At 47.6% G+C, this 18,683-nt stretch overlaps 1 protein-coding gene across 5 annotated transcripts in view; it reads left to right on the top strand.

The window, feature by feature from the left end:
- The window catches only part of DDR1 (discoidin domain receptor tyrosine kinase 1), a 77,630-nt gene that overhangs the window by 42,369 nt on the left and 16,578 nt on the right, over window positions 1-18,683 (top strand). For all 5 annotated transcript variants that reach the window (XM_088481479.1, XM_088481480.1, XM_088481481.1 and 2 more), the window contains exons 2-10: window positions 467-594; window positions 4,967-5,069; window positions 13,922-14,150; window positions 14,251-14,398; window positions 14,575-14,677; window positions 15,527-15,713; window positions 15,797-16,043; window positions 16,337-16,489; window positions 17,895-18,052. In XM_088481479.1, coding sequence (XP_088337605.1) covers window positions 519-594; window positions 4,967-5,069; window positions 13,922-14,150; window positions 14,251-14,398; window positions 14,575-14,677; window positions 15,527-15,713; window positions 15,797-16,043; window positions 16,337-16,489; window positions 17,895-18,052 — 1,404 coding nt within the window. In that variant the 5' untranslated portion in view covers window positions 467-518. The remainder of the gene's footprint in view (window positions 1-466; window positions 595-4,966; window positions 5,070-13,921; window positions 14,151-14,250; window positions 14,399-14,574; window positions 14,678-15,526; window positions 15,714-15,796; window positions 16,044-16,336; window positions 16,490-17,894; window positions 18,053-18,683) is intronic.

Below are 18,683 nucleotides of genomic sequence, written 5' to 3'. Positions count from 1 at the left end.
CAGTGTGCAGGTACTCAGCACCTTTATACAGAGCAATATGTTAGTTATTTCATGTATAATGTGTGTGAATACTCATTATTATCTTACGGTGCCTACACACTAGACGACTCGCAAAAGATGCAATGTCGTCAACGATTTCCCGTGAACTCCCCCGGCAACTCCCCGGCACTCCCAGACAATCGCTATCTTGAATAAACTGTCCAATCTGACAAACGATCTGACCAACAACCTGAATCCTGTTAACAAGATTGTCAGATCTTGCCTGTTGTAGGTTAGATCTGAAGATGCGACGTACGACCCGTGGGGACGCGCATCGTGATCGTGAGTGATCGACGATTTGTCTTTCCGATGCATCGAAATCTGGCAAATCGTGCAAATTATCGTCTAGTGTGTAGTGTACGCACCTTTAGAATGCAGCATCTGCTTATTACTTTATTCTATGTAACGTTATCTTATTTCTTTTCAGCAAGGAATATGAGGCAGTATTTCATGGTACAACGCTGACAGGAGATATAAAGATGGTGTCTCGACTTCTGTCTCTCTGTCTGCTCATTGGCATCTGCCTGGCTGAACCTGACGCCCATTTTGATCCATGTAAGTGTGGGACTGGCAAACAGCATATACACAGCTGGGCACCCATTGGAACTAGAATGGGTGCCCAGCTGTAACAGAACACAATGTATAGCTCCTGCTAGATTGCAAATAATTAGGTGATTAGTTTGAGTCACTGCCACTCAGCACTTTGGACCTCATTCAGAGTCGGTCGAAGCGGCCGCACGCCAACCGATGTTCGCTATACTGCGCATGCGTAAAGTTCGCAATGCGCATGCGCAAACTAGCCTCTACGATCAGAAATTTCTCTCTCCTTCAACACAGCCAGGTCGGTAGTTTGAGTGACAGATTGAGGCGTTTGTGGGTGGTAACAGGGGAAGGTGCTTGAAAACGGGGGAGTGGAGATCTGAACGCAGGCGTGCCTAATTATGCGAACGGCGTTTTATGGGAGTGCATACGGTTTATGAGAGTGTATAATTAACAAAGTAGCGTCATGGCACATGTGACATGGTTTTTTTTTACACTGACATGATCGTAGAGCTTAAGAGAGGGTATGGTCAACCTTAAGCTCTACGACCAGTTCCGATGGTTCCCGATGGTCTCGATTAATCCTTATATGCCCGGAGATGACGTGTAATGCGTACGAGAAGGGGGCGTATTTTTTTGTATTCCGGCCGCTTCCTCCCCTTGGTCGGCCAGCTACCGATCCGAACTTAGGGACAAAACTTGCGAGGGAATCATTTGCATATCCGGCCCCTTTTCCCGTACGACCGTGCGGCAGCTTCGACCAACTCTAAATGAGGTCCTTTGAGTCTCTGCTTCTAGATACTACAGTATAATGATAATCTGGCACGCTGGCATCTTAACTGGCAGAACTGGGCTATGTTAGGTATTCTAAGTACTAGTACTAAGTATTAGGATCTAGGTTAGTCTAGAACCAGACGAAGAGGTCCTGGCATCATGTCAGAACAAGGGATTTCGTAGATAGAAACAAAGATCTACGGGCTGGCAACTGACCAGGGCACCTGTGCCTAGATGCCCCTAAAATAGGAGTTTTGCTATGCAGTCACTAAGTCTCCAATTGGCATGTCGACATTCACAATGTTGACAGCAGAAGGACGACATGGTTAAAATGTAGACATCAATTCGACGCCTGCAAAATGATTCAGAGATGTACACCAATGCCATCGTGGCTTCCATTCCATACACAGCTGCAAATGTTGCAGGCGCCAAGTAATGTACTGAGGCCACGGGCGTATCTATAATTGGTGCAGGCTGTGCGCGGCACATGGGCCCCTGGGTAAAGGGGGGCCCACACCGCACACCCTGCACCCATACTTCCAAATGCTTACCTCTCCGTTGTCCCACGTCGGCTGGAGCGGCCACTTTCCTGGCGTTCTGCGTATGCGCAGTAGGGAAATTGCTGGAAAAATGGCTGCCGCAACATTTTCCCGGGGGTACTGCAGATGCGCAGTAGACTCCGGGCACAGACTAGTGCCCGGAGTCTACTGAATATGTCAGTACACCGTGGCCGCCAGATAAGAGAGGAGGGGGCCCCGGATGGTGAGTGAACACGGGCCCCCTCATCTTTAAATACACCCCTGACTGAGTTGCCCACTGTGCGGCTTTGCAAATCCAGGCATCTGCGTTCAAACATGCAGCGTAGGTCGCAGATCATTCAGTTATCGCAGTTCTGAGTAACCTTATGTCTACTTAGCGTGGCCGCGGGAGCTGAGATGCCGGAGACATTTTTATTGCTTACAGGATGGCAAACGCAGGATGTGACACGCTCTAAATATGGTCTCAATGCGCCAGCTTTAATTTGCCGCCATTCCCCATTACCTCCCAGAAGCAATAACTGACTGTTAGTCACACTAGGGGCGGGATGCATCAAGGGGAGAAATGCGTTCAAACCCCAAAAATGCAGGTTTGACCGTATTTCTCATATGCACCCTGGCCCGGAGTGCGATACAGTCTGGGGCTTGGTTGCCTTGGGTAACCCCATCTTCCTAATGGCGTTACCCATAGAAGTCTATGGGGTTCTATCGGGAGAGTGCTGTGAGAGGGACGCCGGAGGGGCTTCTGGGTCATAGACCCGGATGTCCCTGCTCCATCGCAAAGGGACGCTCTTACTGACAGAGCGTCCCTTTGTGGCAATCGTCATGCATACCGTTACCAACGCCAGCATGCATGCGATGACCGGTAGAATGCATCGCGAGTGCTATGCGTCATGCATCCCGCCCTAGGAGTAAAAAGTTGCTGCCAGTGACTACAGTAATGTACCTTGAGATTTACAGATAATCACTCAGCTGTGTAAATATTGGCATTGCATACTTCTCTGAATCAGGCTAGGGAGGCCAATCCCGGGCTGTTTTTTTCAATTCTGGAATACCCGGGATTGGCTCAGTTAAAAAAAAAAAAATGCCCCAGGGGAAGGGGGAGCCGAGCAGCGTCTGAGCACTCTGTTGATGGTGGAAGGCTTCCAATCCCGGGTTTCCATCCCGACCATTTTTAATTCAATCCCACAGATCCCGAACTCAGGATTGGCCTCCCTAAATCAGGCCCATTGACAGAATGTCGACATCAGATTTGTCGACACTGACATAATGTTGATATTTCCATAAGGCTAATGTTGGGTTCAGTGTTAGGGTTACCGTTAGGGTTATGGGGGCAGGGGCGTATCTATAATGGGTGCAGGGTGTCCAGGGGGGGCACACCCTGCACCCATATTTCTAAAACGTACCTCTCAGAGGTCCTGCGTCAGGTCTCCCAGTGCTGCTCAAACGCCGGGAAATGGCCATGCGGCAATTTTTCTAGCGTTTTGCACATGCGCAATAGACTCTGGGCACACTCTAGTGCCCACAGTCTATTGATGCTATGGTGGCCGGCCAGCTGCGTCAGTCGGCCGCCAGCCACTGGAGTGAGAGGAAGGGGCCCGTGACGGGGGGATGCACACGGGCCTTTTCCTCTTTAAAGAGGCCCCTGTATGTTGGGTTATGCATAGTGTTGAGTTTAGGGTTATGTTAGGGTTATAGTTAGGGTTATGTTAGGTTTATGGATATGGTTAGGGTTATAGATAGATAGGGTTGGGGTTAGGGTTATGTTAGGGTTATGGATATGGTTGGGGTTATGGATAGGGTTGGGGTTAGGGTTATGTTAGGGTTAGGGTTATGTTGGGGTTATGGATAGTGTTGGGGTTAGGGTTATGTTAGGGTTATGGATATGGTTAGGGTTATAGATAGGGTTGGGGTTAGGGTTATAGATAGTGTTGGGTTTAGGGTTATGTTAGGGTTATAGATAGGGTTGGGGTTAGGGTTATGGTTAGGGTTATAGATGGGGTTAGGGTTATAATAGGGTTGGGGTTAGGGTTATGTAAGGGTTATGGATAGGGTTATGTTATGGTTATGGATAGGGTTGGGGTTAGGGTTATGTTGGGGTTATGGATAGTGTGGGGGTTTAGGGTTATGTTAGGGTTATAGATAGGGTTGGGGTTAGGGTCATGGATAGGGTTGGGGTTAGGGTTATGTTATGGTTATGGATAGGGTTAGGGTTATGGGTTGGGGTTAGGGTTATGTTAGGGTTATGGATAGGGTTGGGGTTATAGATAGGGTTGGGGTTAGGGTTATGTTGGGGTTATGGATAGGGTTGGGGTTAGGGTTATGTTAAGGTTATAGATAGGGTTGGGGTTAGGGTTATGTTGGGGTTATGGATAGGGTTGGGGTTAGGGTTATGTTGGGGTTAGGGACAGAATCACTACAATAACAGTATTTCTCCATTCTAACATTGTTGACATAACATCAGTATCGACATGGTGGATGTCAACTTTAGGTTTGTGGGGGAGATGTACTAAGCCTTGGAGAGAGAGAAAGTGAATGGAGATAAAGTACCAGCCAATCAGCTCCTAACTGCCATGTCCCAGACTGTGTTTAAAAAAATAACAGTTAGGAGCTGGTTGGCTGGCACTTTACCTCCATCCAGTTTATCTCCATCCAAGGCTTACTTGATATTGTGAATGTAGAACATTAGTGCCATTAGATAGTATTGTGAGTGCTGGAATACTGATTTATGACAGTATATAGATGGATACAGACATCCAATGGCTTAAAGCTAACAGGTTAAGCCAAAATATGTGTAACATAGACAGAGTTTATGACAGGCTAAAAGCAAAGCTAGGGCAGGATTTAGGAGACAGAACTGAGCTGGGAATCAAGATTGGGGTTAAAAAAACCTGAAATTTACCTTATACTACGAAATCGCAAAGGTAGGACTGGATTTAGAAGATAAATCCTAAGTCTGGTATACTAACATACACTGAGCATCTTCTTATCAGAAGCAAGGCATGCAACCAGATTTAGCAGGACTGGCAAGGTAAGATAAAGCACCAGACTTTGACCCTTTTCCCTGTAAATTGCAGCTACTTGCCGTTATGCGTTGGGAATGCAGGACAGGACCATCCCTGATGAGGACATCACCGCATCCAGCGCCTGGTCAGATTCTACTGAAGCCAAGCATAGCAGGTGAGAGATACTCAGACCATATGCAGCCTAGACAGGAACATCCTGGGTAAATGGTGTGCTTGGACTTGGCACAAGCGAGAGGCAGCCACTACAAATCTATTCACATGACCACAGGACGCACCTATGGGACCCAATCCATAGCTTATAATCAGGGCATACTTTCCCTGTAAAACCTATACGATAAGGGCTGAATAAATATTCATGAGAATGAATGTGGAGTTATTGACGTCATGGGGCATGAGACACGGTCCTGTGTAGATTAGCCCCGGAAAATGGGGCATTCCTGAACGTATCATGCGGAATGTGTTGTAGATTAAATTGTATTTTATGGTACTGAATTCAGGAAGCAGAAAACCGTATTCACCTGTTTCCTCACATGTGTAATCGTATAAAATGAGGTTGCGTTTGGATGAAAGGTGCCCTTTAATTCGGAACATTTTTACTAATTCAGTTCAGAATACTGGAACCAATCACATCAAACAGAAAAGTTGCAGGTGGTAATAAAGGTCCTCATACTGTTTCGGTAGGATCGCCCCCGTAACGGGCCCCTCAGATGGCTGCCATATGTAAACATGAAACGTTCTTTGAAGAAGATGTAAACTTTGTAGCCATAATACTTAAGGAATATCCACCGATGGCCTTGGAAGTGTTTAGTCGTTTTATATGAGGCTGTCTCCCGAGATTAACAGTACTGAGATGAAAGCGAAGAGCGTTCTGCTGGAAATAAAATGGAGCTCCCTTATCGGCCATCGTGACACTGTAATCCTTTAGCGTTATGGTTACAGTAAAGGCAGGGACCGCGTATTGCGCTTCTCGTACCCATCTGTCTGTCCACATGCACTCCTGCATAACTCACTTTGTAATAAAACTGTTTTAATGAAATGTATATTGGACAGCAAATGGATGGTGGGTGGACTGCTACATGTAAACGTGTTCATTTATAATACATGCTGCTGTGGACCAGGATCATTCTAGCCCTTCTGTTGTTTTTGGCAAAGGGGCCGAATCACACTTAGACGCAGTTACACTCGCACTGCGTTCATGGGACTAAGGGCCTGATGGTGAGAGACCTGCGCTCGCGCAGGATCTGTACTGCGCATGTACAGGTATCACTCTGCGAGATTGCTCACAGAGCATCATTCAACTAGAATCGCACGTCTGCGTTCGCACGCACCCGCACGTTGCGAAATTATGCAAATGAATGCGATGACAGCACTATACCAAGACGCCCACAAGATTAATAATCCGCCCACTTCCCATTACATACATCCGCAAGTCAGAGAAAACATTGGTACCATCGAGTTACATCGGACCCGTACGCACAGTTGTGGTTGAGCTTGACATGACCCACCACTGCGAAGCGTCCTATAGCCAACTAGACCTCTGGCTGTGTATGACGTCGCAGGGGCTTAATTATACACGCCCCTGTAATGGTGTTCATACACACAGGCACGCCTGCGATCCTCCGACCCACCCCAAAACGATGCTCCCAGTCAATCACTCTGCGATGGCTCTGCGTATCCGCTGCGTTTGCTGTCGCAAGTGCATTGGCCGATTTGCAATTGCATTGGCAGACCGCAAACATCGATCGGGTGCATGCGAACGCAGACGTGCGATCCAAGCTGAATACAGTTCTGCCAAGCCACAGCCTGATTGACAGGCTGCAGCCATTTGGGCGGGGATGGCTTCCGTTCCAAAAAACGGGGGGGGGCGTGACATTAATTGTGCACTATTTAGTGGCTCGCACAACTACTGACAGCACCACTTTATATACTGAGAGCAAGTTCTGTGCATCATGTGTCACTGGACGTTATACCTGCAATAGGCCACAAACAGACATGATTTCTGCTCAAGATCCTGCACCTTAATCATGCATAAATAGTGTTACACGGTGATCCAAATCTGGTGCTCTGAATGTTTTAATATAAAGGAGATGAGCAAGTCTGAGGTGAATTACATTGCTGTGCTAACATAACACTATATATTTTTAGATTGAATTTAGTAACTAGAGGTGTGGGGCATACATTCCCAGAAATATGGCAGCTGTCCATGAGCAACTTTATTATTTTTAATTGAACAAGTGTTCTCTGACAGACACCATAATTTCTTTGCAATATGCCATAACCAGGTATACTGTACATACTCAGTTTTGGATCTGTCATCAAGGATATTATAAAACAAGTGTGACTCAGGTAATGTGTAACTAGTATGCATGGACTTTTACATACAGTACTTCCTCTATTGTTTACGTTGTAAATGACAGGGTACAAGGTCACCTATTATTTATTACATCTATCCTGGACGGAGAGAGGAACAACGTGGATATTATTGGTACATCATAAAACGTTTCTGTGCAGCTGACACATGGTATTTTGAAGCATTCACCTCTCCAATTTGTCGGATGATTAAAATGTTATGTAACAAAACTGAAATGAACCATTGCTGTGTACAGCAGCTCTGTGCAGGAATGCATGGGAAATGACATTGTATATAATTATCTGACGCCCGCAGCTAGATTATTTTTTTTTAAACAAGTTTGTTGCCTGAAGGCTTCTCATGTCTTTGAGTGTTTTATCACAGCAAAAAGGGATTGGTCACCTTCAGATGACTTTAATATAGGGTGCATGTCCCCTGCAACTTTGACTACACAAGATAAGACCTACAAATGGACTTGTGTCACACAGTGCATCAGCCCCCAAGTCTGTAGCACACGTTGCAGCAGGGCATATAGGAGATACTGAATTAAAGTCGTATGAAGGTGGGGCCCCTTTTCCCTTCAACTACAACAGTTCTGTTACGCATTCCCTCATTGGACAATTCCGCATGTTATCGTTATGCACAATGGCATACATAGATATGTTTGAGGCAGTTCTTTGGGTCTTAAGTGGTTCCATTTCCTACATCTAGTGGGATCAATAATGTTGGGGGCTGAATCAACTATTCATTAGGAACATTATTGAGGCACTATGCACTTTGTGGTACTACTGAATTGACTAAAGCTAGGTACGCACAATTCAATTTTTTTGATCAAACTGACAATGGAGCAAATTCAAGGGCTATTCGAAGTTACCGAAAAGCATAGGAAAACGTGAGAAATAGGGGCAGATTATCGAGAATGCGCACTCACTGCTTGATTACAGGGGATTGACTGACCAATCAGATAATCAAAGGAATGCGTTTGTGGACGTTCTTAAACCCTTTTTATCGGCGGAATGCCTAAACCAGGGGTGGAACCTTATTTAGGGTGAAGGCCATTTTGATATATATAACATTATTTGCAGGCCTGGTGCAGGCCACACTCCCTCCGTGGGGGTGATTACAGCAATGCCCGGAGCATCCTGAGGATGCTCCGGGAGCTGTAAGGGCAGCAGTGTGACCGTCTGAAGCATCCTAAGGACGCTCCATTGGCACTGCTGCATAGATTCTGGCTGCAGGGTGCCATTCTTCTGAAAAAAGCTCTGAGGGCCAGACCAAATGATTCCGAGGGCCTTATACGGCCCCCGGGCCTGAGGTTCCCCATCCCTGGCCTAAACGCTCATGCCTACACACTATATAATAAATCAGGCCGTTCACACGATTATTGGCAAATCAGCCCTATAATTGTATTATGTGCCAAGCTTTAGTTGTTGACACACTTTTATTTTGGATTAGCCCCCTTAAAATGGCTGCCTGCACTGGGTCCATTCACAAAAAAAAAAAAAAGGGTTGTTTACCTCATGTTTTGTCTGAGTTGGACTTTCGGCCTGCTAAAATAGCTCCCTGGTTTCTTCAGTGGTCTGTCCACTATACATAGCAATACATTCTTATGCTACTCAGTACATTTATATTCATTAAGTGGAACATGCAGAAGAGGAGTTTAGATCAGAAAACACTGGGCATTTTAATGACTTATACTGAACAACAGTTTCTGGCTAAAACTCAAATAATGTGAACTAGTAGTGGTAAAACTCTGCCATGTTTTGTAAATATAGTAATACCGCAACTGTGGGAACATCCGACTGATGTGCAGATAATTTATAGCTTGACTGAATGTTCTCACAAAGAAGACTGTTCTGCATGGAAGCCATCTTGTCGTGACTTGCCTGAGAATGCCTTTGTGTTACTCTGAGCCTGCGTTCTGTACTCTGAGAAAGTCTTAGTCAGAACATTGAAATAGATGTTCTTTATACTAGAGAGGGATATCTAGACATGCCTTAATATTCGTCTTGAGTCTTCAGTTACATTGGTCACTGTGAATCAGCCAGTTTCTATTGGTAATATTAAGATAGTTGCTCCAGGACTGTCAGTGCTCCTCACATTTTTAGTAGAGATGAGCGGTGCGGATTTCACACTGTTCTTTCCGCCAACTTATCGCAAGTTCGGATCTGAAACCAAGGCAAATCGCCATCTTTCATGGACATTTTGGATCTCCTGTGGCGGAAAGATGGCGTTTTGCCTCAATTTCAGATCCGAACAAACCAACTAAAATCTGAACCGCTCATCCCTAAAAAAGGGAAAATGTAGGGGGAAGAGGTGGGTGGCTAGTAGCGAAAAGTCAGACTCATGCATTTTATACATCGTACATTCATTTTGGTTACAGTTATACTCTCTGATCTAGTGCAAGGGGGAGCTAATAGAAAATAAGTAACAGAACCATAACAGCGCTTTATAAAAGAAACTATTCTGTCAACTGTAACTGTGATTGTCAGAGTACTGAAAACTGTGTAAATGTGGTCCATGGGCCAGGCTGGTGGGTAGCGTTCATCAATGAAGATGGTGCGTCTCTATGAGGGGTTTATATGTGCCCCATGTCTTATTTAATGAGGGGGGAAGATGGCTGATTCCATTTTCATAACTTTCCTGGAGAACTAAAATCTTTCTGCAATTGAGGAACCTGGAGGCGAGAAGGGGCCCGGGAAAGTCTGTCTACCCTCCATTGGCCCACGCCCTGTTCTCTTAAAGCCATGTTTTGTGCCACTACACCATCGTTGGTCTTCACTGCACATGCTTTCTAGAGGAGTCTCGAAGGGTAGGCTGGCATCGCTGGCCCACCCCCAGATTTTGTTATGGTACCTGGCGGTGCCATGTTCTCACCAAGGAGGAACAGGTTTCTCCCCCGTGATGCTACTGGTGCAGTGCAGGCCCTGGGCATCAGTCATATGATATAGGCGAATGCCTAGGTCATAATTTCTCCAGGGGGGCTTCCACCAAGCAGCATGCCCCCACGTTGGCCAGCAATTATTGACAGGAGAAGCTGCCAGCAGACGCGACCTCACAGCAGTGGCTCTACAGTAAGGGCTTTTTCTGACGTTGTCACAATGATGAAAAAGGCATAGACTGGAGTGCAGCTGCTGGGAGAGGTCACACTTGCTGGTGGCTTCACCGTACGTCTCTCCACCGCATCGGCACCAGTGAGGAGATGGATGGAGGAGCCGTCAGCAGACTTTGTGACCTCTCACAGCAGCGTGACCATGTCACGACAGCTGCTAGTTGTGAAAAGAGGGGGCATCAATTTCTGGTGTATCCATGAGAACTGAGAGCACCAGCTAAAATCTTGTCTAGGACACCATATTGGTCAGGGTTGACTCTGTTCTACTGGCTACGGGGATGGGGGGGCCTATCATATTTTTCATGTGAGGGGAAATATTTCAGGAGTATATTCTCTGAGGGTGGGTCAAGATTATGGCTTGTGACTTGTTTAATCAGAGTAAAAATGTATGCCCATAATGGCGTCTGTATTATCGTGCAGCCCCAGAAATGTAGTATATCTCCCTCAGAACATTTTCATCAGTATGACCCTCCACCCCTCCTTTTCCTTTCTCTGGTATTTGATGCAGGTGAAATGGAGGAGGCTAACTCAGCAGACAGGCATTCTAATAGATTAAAGAAGAAATATTGCCTCTGTGACTGGGAGAGAGAATTGTGCTGCCAGCATTTCTCTAGTACTCATTTCTCCGCTCACTTAGCAAAGGGCAGATTCCTGGCTTAATGGGTGTTTGTCAAGTCTACACAGAGGAGGTCATTGATGAAGGGCAGTCTAAGCACTCAGTATAACGGCTCAGTTCAACATTGGCGCACGCCGACTCCGCTCTCTCACTCTTGATGTCTCAGCATCCTATGACGTGTGCCAGGAGTGCAGCTAGGAGTACAAATCTGTTTCCAATCGCCCACCACCCACCACTAGAGTACCACCATTTTCCATCAAACATGCATTCTCCCCCCCCCAAAAAAAACAAATGCTACATTATGGATTATTTTATAATCATGAAGGTGAGGGGCTATAGAGCTTTTTAATACACTGCTCAGTGTGCACCTGGACATGCGACAGAAAAAGCAAAAATAAGGGAATTTGATGCCCCTCCATTGTAATCAAATGAGCCTAATATTTTAACTCCCTGAGCCCCCCTAAAGATTTATGCCTGGGGTGTCTACCCCTCTCGCACAGCCCTAGCTACAGCCCATTTCTGGAATCTCACTCAACAAATGGAAAGCTCATTTTCGTATTAGGGATGGCCATCAACCATCGATGATTAATAATGATGGGTGAACAAAATGGTCTCCCTCAATCGATGGATAAACATAACCGAATAGTTATTTTGTTTTTTCCCAAGGTGCTGGGACACTGAGCATAGCTCCGCCTCCGACACCCACAAAGCCACGCCCCTGGTTCTGATTAGCCCACGGGCCAGTCAGTCATGAAACATGGATGACCATCGGTTGGTGAAGCCATCGATTGTCATCCATTGCATAGTTGGCTACCATCGATTGTCACTTTCTATTTCGCCATCGATGGTAACCATACCGATGGCCATCTCTATTTCGTACTGTTCCACAAAACCAGGCTTCGTGCAACTCCTCCCCCAGCAAATGCTGTCATCTTGATCCATAAACCAGTTATGAGACACTGTGGAAATCTAGAATACTTGCAGAAATGGTGGAGGAGAGGGAATCCAAGAAGGCAGGTGGGGAGGAAAGGTAAGGGTTACAAAGAGGTTTGCAGGATGAGATGTCCTTGTGGGTGGTGTCAGTCTTGGCTGTAGGTGTTGAAGTTTAGTTTAAGAAAGTGAGATTAGGCAGAATAAAAGAGTAAGATGAGAGACTAAAAGTAGGGCTGTTTATTGTGGGTAGGGCCAAAGTGAAGGTGCAGACCAACGGAAGCTGAGAGTTACGTGAGGGAGGTGTTGTGTAGGGAGGCAGCTTGGACATTGGTGACGGAAGAGCATCTAGGGAGGAGGAGAATAAGGATGGGCCAAAAGAAACCAGGTGTACTTGGAAAGAGTGACCTTGGGAAAGGGAGCGGTGACGGGGATGGAGGGGCTAAAGGATAGCAAATGAGGGTCGGACAGAGGGAAGAAGGAGCTAGTGGCGTCCAAGTTGATGCAGTGGTGGGAGAAGACTAGGTCCAGGGTGTGTCCACTGGATTGTAAGGGGGTGGAGGTCCATCGGGTGAATCAAAAGAGGGTGCCAGGGGGATGGTAGATGACTACTACACCAAGATGAGTAAGATGCAAAAGATGGATTGAGTGGCCCTTAATGAAGGAGAAGGAGAGAGAGGGCTCAGCTGGAAGGACACAGAAGAGAACTCTCATGCCACCAGGAACCAGCAATGTCATGGGGGCATTCCTTATTTACAACATGGCTCCCTCCACTGAGTGTGTTGGCAACAAATACACTTTAACAAGTGCTCGCCTCCCAACATTTAGACTCACTCCATTGGGACAAACTATGCTCCACCCACAACCAGTCCAGCCCCCGCCCTGATCCGACCAAACTTCCACTTTTTTTTATGTCTCTTCTCATGTAAGTCCACAATCTGGGACTGTCCTACTGATATTGGGACACTTGAAAGGTATGCAAGTGATATTTCACTGAATAAGCAAGGATATGATTAGATAGATTAGATGGGGTTGTTTTACAGTATTACTATAGAACAACCCCAAGATAATTAATTGTATCCTTGCTTATTGAGTGAAATATCACTTACATACCTTTCAAATAGGTGTAAAGTTTGCACTGGGTCAGAATTTGCAGCAGAATAAACCATTTTGCAATACAAGAAGGGCAAATGCATTTTTCTTATAGCATGCAGGGACAATACTGCCTGATCCTCCATGCCGCCCATACATGCTGGCTCAGCTATGGTTTTACACTGCATTTTAGAGTTTTACTAGACTCCCGCACAACCTATAATTTAAGTTGTGCCATTCTTTACCCCCCTGCAGCACACAATGGCCCTCATTCAGAGGCGGTCGCAAGAAGCGAGTGCTCGCTCTGAATGAGGGCGGCCGCCTGAATTGTCTAGTGCGGCCTCCTGGTCGCTAACTAAGCTCTGTGTTACCACCCACAGCTCTAGCGACCGACCAGGTTGATGGTCGCGATGGTCAGGACCATCGCGACCATCGGGGCTTGCGACGAGACCCTAAGGTTGGGTCTCGGCAACCGCAAGCCCCAGGGAGCTAAGCTTTACACTGACATCACTGCTGATGTCAGTGCGGCCGCCCACAAAACGGCAGGCGTTCCTTAAGAAACGCCTCCGTTTGTGAAACCACCCCCCCGCCACGCCTACAAAACGGGGCGAGCTGTCGATAAACATCGACAGCCGCCCCTTTTGTAGTGAGCTCTGGAGCAAGAGAATTTCTCTCTCGCTCTGGGGCTTGCGCACGCGCAGTGCGGCCGCTGCATGTGCGCAGGGCCTAAACATCGACCCGGTTACGAGCGCCCAGCGCTTGCGCACAGGTCTGAATGAGGGCCAATGGCTTTTCCTATTTCTTCTCATCATGATGCATTTGTGAGATCCTTTGAATGATAAAACAATCTATCTGATTTTCTGACATAAATTAACGAGATCCTTTTGTCTCTTCTTCATGACACAGACTAGAAAGTAACGATGGTGATGGCGCCTGGTGCCCAGCCGGACCCGTCTATCCAAACAATGAGGAGTATCTGCAGGTGGACCTGAGGAAGCTGCATTTCCTGACCCTCGCTGGCACTCAGGGCCGAGATGGAGGAGGACTAGGGAAGGAATTTGTCAGACATTATCAGCTGCGCTACAGCCGTGATGGCTACAAGTGGGCCCTGTGGAGAGACCGGTGGGGAAATGAGGTGAGGGGGTGTGATGACCAGGTGGAGGGAATTTTGTTGTCTTAGCTAAAGCAATAGAAATAGTTTAATGTACACAGTGTGGGTCTCTTCCCCTTTACAGGTGATAGCGGGAAATGAGAACACCGGCGACTCCGTTTTGAAGGACCTTGGACCCCCGATTATTGCCCGCTATGTCCGTTTCTACCCAATGGCTGATCGCGTTATGAGCGTCTGTCTGAGAGTAGAGCTGTATGGATGCGTTTGGCTAGGTGAGGCTCTGCCATGCATGCCCTCCTAGACCCATTGGTCCTGTTTGAGTAGCTGGCACTGACAAGTACCATATTGGTGCCCAGGGCATTGACCTTAAGCACTGCCCTCTTATTCTCCCGTCTGCTGACTTTTGGTTTTCTCTTCTCTGTACTGACTATTTCCTCTCCTCACACAGATGGTCTCCGCTCTTACACCGCTCCCCCGGGAAACAGCATGAACCTTACCTCAATGTTAGTTAATCTAAACGACTCTGCATATGATGGATTTACTGCTGGAGGGTATGTAAGCATGCTTCTACACCATGACATGTATACACGGTACTAAACTATGCCAGGTATACACGGCACTACACCATGCCGTGTATACACGGCACTACACCATGCCGTGCATACACGGCACCACGCCACGCCGTGCATACACGGCACCACGCCACGCCGTGCATACACGGCACCACGCCACGCCGTGCATACACGGCACCACGCCACGCCGTGCATACACGGCACCACGCCACGCCGTGCATACACGGCACCACGCCACGCCGTGCATACACGGCACCACGCCACGCCGTGCATACACGGCACCACGCCACGCCGTGCATACACGGCACCACGCCACGCCGTGCATACACGGCACCACGCCACGCCGTGCATACACGGCACCACGCCACGCCGTGCATACACGGCACCACGCCACGCCGTGCATACACGGAACTACGCCACGCCGTGCATACACGGCACTACGCCACGCCGTGTATACACGGCACTACGCCATGCCGTGTATACATAGTACTACTGTATGCCCCTATTGCATATAGTAGAGGAAATTTTGTAGGTTATGGATTCATATGAATCATTCCATTTTTTGGGGGGGTGGCAGGAAGGGAGATGTGAGATGTCCATCTTGATTGACCGTTGTATTTTTTCAGCCTTTCTAAGTAAGTAGGAATGTATGGGATCCTTTATTCACATCTATCTATAAAACCTAGCTGTAAGTGGTGGTTAGAGCATTTCTGTACACTGTTCTTAGGATATCAGTCCTCCACCATCCCCTGACATTCTTCCCCTTCATTCATACATAGTACAGCTACAGGTGTCATGTATGTCCCATCTCTCTGTCTCCCCATACAGGCTGCACTATGGTGGGTTGGGGCAGCTGACAGATGGTGTAGTTGGTGCTGATGACTTCCTCCACCATAAGGAGCAGGGTGTCTGGCCTGGGTATGACTATGTTGGCTGGAGTAACACAAGCTTCCCATCTGGGTATCTGGAGATGGAGTTTGAGTTTGATGCTCTCCGTGCATTTACATACATGAGGGTGAGTGAGTGTCCGTGTTACTTTGTGTATGACCTGTGACCTGTCTTCAGAAAAGGTGACCGCGTCCACTGATTCACCCTTAGGTGCACTGTAATAATATGGGCTCTAGAGGGGTCCAGATCTTCCGCCGTGTGGACTGTTACTTCAAACACTCCTTACACACTCCATGGGACTCGCAGCCCGTCACCCTGTCTCTGGCATTGGATGTCCGTGATCCCAGTGCCCGCACTGTCACTATCCCACTGGCTGGCAGACTGGCGCGAATCCTGCGTTGCCACTACTACTTCTCCAGCCAATGGCTGCTTTTCAGTGAAGTCTCCTTTCTCTCCGGTGAGTATTATCGTCATACCCTCTGTCCCGTGTAGAAGTACACGTCGTTTTCTGCTGTGACATAGGAGGAAGTCTGAGTCCAACAATAGGACTCACCATAGTGGGATCATCCATAAGGCAGCTTTGGCTCTTGCTTGGTGCTCATTGGGTACTGTGGGATACATCGCCCTGTCCTGTTTTCTTCATTCTTCACTAGTCTGTGTGATTGTGGGAGAGGGGTTGGTGCGTCACTTGTTAGTGTCTTACAGGCTCGATTGTGCTAAATCTCACGTGATTGTTTTTGTGACCCACAGATGTTCTGGACTCGTCCCAACCGGAGGAACTGAACCCCCTCCCTCAACCCAGAAAGGAGGCAACTCCACATCCTGCTGTAACGGTCTTACCACCAGGAACCAGCCCACGGATGACTTCCAGTACACTGGGCAGCTTCAGCGAAAGCGTAGATGGTGAGGAGCACCCGCTATCCCTCCCTCCCCCTTCTAATTAGTGTGTATGGCCGGAACCAGTATGATTTACCGCCGGCTGCTTGGCCGGCGGTTCAAAATCCGACTACGGAAGCCCGGCACCAGTCAAGATCCCGACTGCGCTAAGGGTAAGTACAAACTAACCTACCCCCCCCCTCAACCCTCCCTTAGGGGTGCCTAACCCTAACCTCCCCCCAAGTGCCTAACCCCAACCCCCCTCTAAGTGCCGCCAAACCCCCCCTACCCCTAGCCTAACCCTATCCTCCCGGGGGGGGGGGGGGTGCCTAACCGGAAGTCCCCCCCGGGAGCCCCCTAATCTAACCCTCCCCCCTCCCCCGGCGATCGGTAAGCAGCAGAGTGTCGGGCTCCCGGCATAGGTCTAATGACAGGCGTTGGGATTTCGACGCCTGTCATTAGACACTTGCCGGGATTTGACAGTCGGGAAGCCGGCGGTCGGCATTGCGACCGTTGACTTTTTGACTGCATCCCGTTTGGCCATGTCAGTCACACCCATTGCTATCAAGTGCATAAAATCGAACATTAGCAGTTAAATGGGTTATACTAAAAAGTTCAGTAACTTCCCACATGGCTCAGTCATAGGGTGCCACCTTTTCAACAAGTCTGTTTCCTGCCATGTTAGAGCTGCCTCAATCAGATGTAAGGGCTGTTATTGTGAATTGGAAACATTTAGGAGCAACAACGCTCCTGAATCACTTAGCACGTAAGAATTGTCTGTCCTCGGTTGCAGCACCCACAGTCGCGTTCCGAGCTACCTCTGGAAGCAACATCAGCACCAGAAATGCTTGTTAGGAATTTCATGGATTGGGTTTCTGTGGCTAAGTAGCTGCATAGGAGCCTCAGGTCACCATATGCAATGTCAAACGTCTGGAGCGGTGTGCAGCACCCCGCCATTGGGCTCCGGAGCAGCTGGAACGTTCTCTGGCAGTCTGATGGAGGAGTCTGTGCTTGGCAGATGCCGGGAGATAGCCTTCTGCCTGGATATGTACCCTGGTGGGGGCGGAATAATGGCCCGGGGCTGTTTTGCATGGTTTGGCCTGGGCCCATCAGTTCCAGTGATGGGAAATCTAAATGCTACAGCATATAATAACATTCTAGAAATTGCATGCTACCAACTTTGTGGCAGCGATTTGGGGAAGATCCTCTTCTGTTTCAGCATGACAATGCCCTGTGCATAAAACGAGTACATGTGCTTGTGATGTCCGGGTGTCCATGTAGTTTTGGCCATGTAGTGTATCTATGCCTAAGACTATATGAACAAGGAAAGATAGACAATGTTTCTCTCCTTGCTGCTAATCTTTATATTGTTACCCCTTTCATCGTTGGTTTTCTCTGTTTGAAACTTCCTTTACATCTTTACCCACTATAGAGGCTGTCAGTGTCAACAGGATAAACCAGCCAATCGTCAAGGACGACAGCAACAACACTGCCATCCTCATTGGCTGCCTGGTGGTCATTATCCTGCTCCTGTTGGTGGTCATTATCCTGATTCTGTGGCGGCAGCGCTGGAGGAGGCTTCTGGGGAAGGTAGGTGATGGATGATGAGGACTGGAGGGAGAAGATAGGAAGGCAAAATGGGTAAAGGCAAAGTAAAGTATATGCAGAAAATATTTACATCCAATTCTGTGTGTTTATGTGAGTTTGTCATATACACAGATATAATCAGAAAGTGTTTATGCATCGTCACTGTGAGGAGCCCTGCTAAATAGTGTAATCAGGAAGGTAAAGCCATGGAGTGAGAGGTTCCAGCCAATAGATCTACACTAAGAAGGTCGACAATGTCTAGATACCAAATAATGGACAGTCAATAGGTAGACAGGTACAAAAGGTCAACACACAAAAGGGTCAACATGGATGAAGATAGACAGGTACAAATGGTCGACAGGGTTAAAAGGTTGACATTTAAATGGTTGGCACAAAATGGTCAACGTTTTTTTTAGGGCTATGCACTTACCAGAGGGTTAGCGTTAGGCTCTAGGAGGGACGGTTAGGGTTAGGCATTAAGGGGAGGGTTAGGATTAGAGTGAAGATTAGGATTAGAAAAAAAAAATGTGTCGACCATTTCAATGTTGACCCTTGGACCCTGTGTACCTATCTTCATCCACGTTGACCTTTTGTGTGTCGACTTTTTGTCCCTGTCTACCTACTGACTGTCTAC

The sequence above is a fragment of the Taudactylus pleione genome, unplaced genomic scaffold (assembly GCF_031769625.1).
Source record: "Taudactylus pleione unplaced genomic scaffold, aTauple2 ptg000274l, whole genome shotgun sequence".
NCBI lineage: Eukaryota > Metazoa > Chordata > Amphibia > Anura > Myobatrachidae > Taudactylus > Taudactylus pleione.
This window is presented reverse-complemented; position numbering and strand designations above follow the sequence as displayed.